Source organism: Meriones unguiculatus, chromosome 1, assembly GCF_030254825.1.
Source record: "Meriones unguiculatus strain TT.TT164.6M chromosome 1, Bangor_MerUng_6.1, whole genome shotgun sequence".
Taxonomy (NCBI): domain Eukaryota; kingdom Metazoa; phylum Chordata; class Mammalia; order Rodentia; family Muridae; genus Meriones; species Meriones unguiculatus.
The window spans coordinates 106,389,066-106,390,404 of NC_083349.1; the positions used below are offsets into that span (position 1 = coordinate 106,389,066).

General features: G+C 45.5%; 1 protein-coding gene across 1 annotated transcript; it reads right to left on the reverse strand.

Annotated features, from left to right (window-relative positions):
* Positions 1 to 906: 906 nt before the first annotated feature.
* LOC110559826 (thymosin beta-4-like) lies at positions 907 to 1,112 on the reverse strand. The gene has a single exon (XM_060372266.1). It carries the CDS (start codon positions 1,100 to 1,102, stop codon positions 968 to 970), a length of 135 nt encoding a protein of 44 aa, XP_060228249.1. The 5' UTR covers positions 1,103 to 1,112; the 3' UTR covers positions 907 to 967.
* Positions 1,113 to 1,339: the final 227 nt, after the last annotated feature.

The window sequence follows — 1,339 nt, forward strand, 5'->3', positions numbered from 1 at the left end:
ACCTGCCACTGAGGGCCTCTGAAAGGCTCTGCCCTGCAGACTATCAAAGCAGACGCTGAGACTTATGGCCAACTGTTGGGCAGAGTGCATGGAATCTTATGTAAGAAGTGTAAAATAGTAAGATCTGGAGAGGACAGGAACCCCACAAGGAGAGCAACAGAACCAGAAAATTTGAACACAGGGGTCTTCCCAGAGACTCATATTCCAACCAAGTACCAGTCATGGAGATAACCTAGAACCCCTGCACAGATGTAGCCCATGGCAGTTTAGTGTTCAAGTGGGTTACATAGTAGTGGGAAGAGGGACTGCCTCTGACATAATCTGATTGGCCTGCTCTTTGATCACCTCCCCCTGAGGGGGGAGCAGCCTTATCAGGCTACAGAAGATGACACTGCAGCCACTTTTGATGTGATCTGATAGACTAAGATCAGAAGGAGGACCTCCCCTATCAGTGGACTTGGGGAAGGGCATGTGTGAAGAAGGGGGAGGGAGGGTGGGACCGGGAGGGGAGGAAGGAGGGGCTTAAGAGGGGATACAAAGTGAATAAAGTGTAATTAATAAAATAAAATAAAATAAAAATTGTGCATTGCAATAATTAAAATCATTTGAACAACAACAACAACAACAACCAAAATGGCACTCTGATTAAACTGCATTTTACACCCTGCAGGACACCTTGGGCCATCTTGAATTTTACTCTATATTTTACCATCTCCCACCCTTCTTTTTCCTTTACCAACATTCAAGTTCTTTTCCCTCTCTGCTAGCCAGACCAGCAAACGGGTGGGAGAAACAGGGGGAGGCCTTCCTGGTCAGTAGTTCTGATTCTTTGATTTGAAAGGGACAGCACAGTCACTTAAACTTGATCCAACCTCTTTGCATTTTACAAAGTTAAACAGCTGAAAAAAGTAAAATCAGAAGGCGATGCTTGTGGAATTTACAGTGCATATTGGCGGCGCTCGCCTCATTATGATTCGCCAGCTTGCTTCCCCTGTTCAATCGTTTCTTTTGAAGGCAGAGGATCTTTCTCTTGTGTTTCTGTCTTCTTCAAATTCGACTTATCGAATTTTTCGATCTCAGCCATATCGGGTTCGTCAGACATGGTTGCTGGAAAGAGCCAAGTGAGGTGCACCAACAAGGAGAGTCCGGTCTGCTCAGAAGCCGCCGCCAATTGTCAGAGCAGTGCTTTTGAGAAACACACCTGACTTGGCATTGGTTGATCACTTAATTCTCAACCAGAGAGGAGCCTTTGCTTTGTTTAATGGCTCCTGAAATGTTGACATGCAGGAGAGCACAGAGCAGTACTCTTTCTTGTTTGTGCTCTTCTTTCTAAAACCAC

Coding starts and splice junctions, on each gene's coding strand:
- LOC110559826 (XM_060372266.1), bottom strand. CDS start 1,102: ATGTCTGACGAACCCGATATGGCTGAGATCGAAAAATTCGATAAGTCG.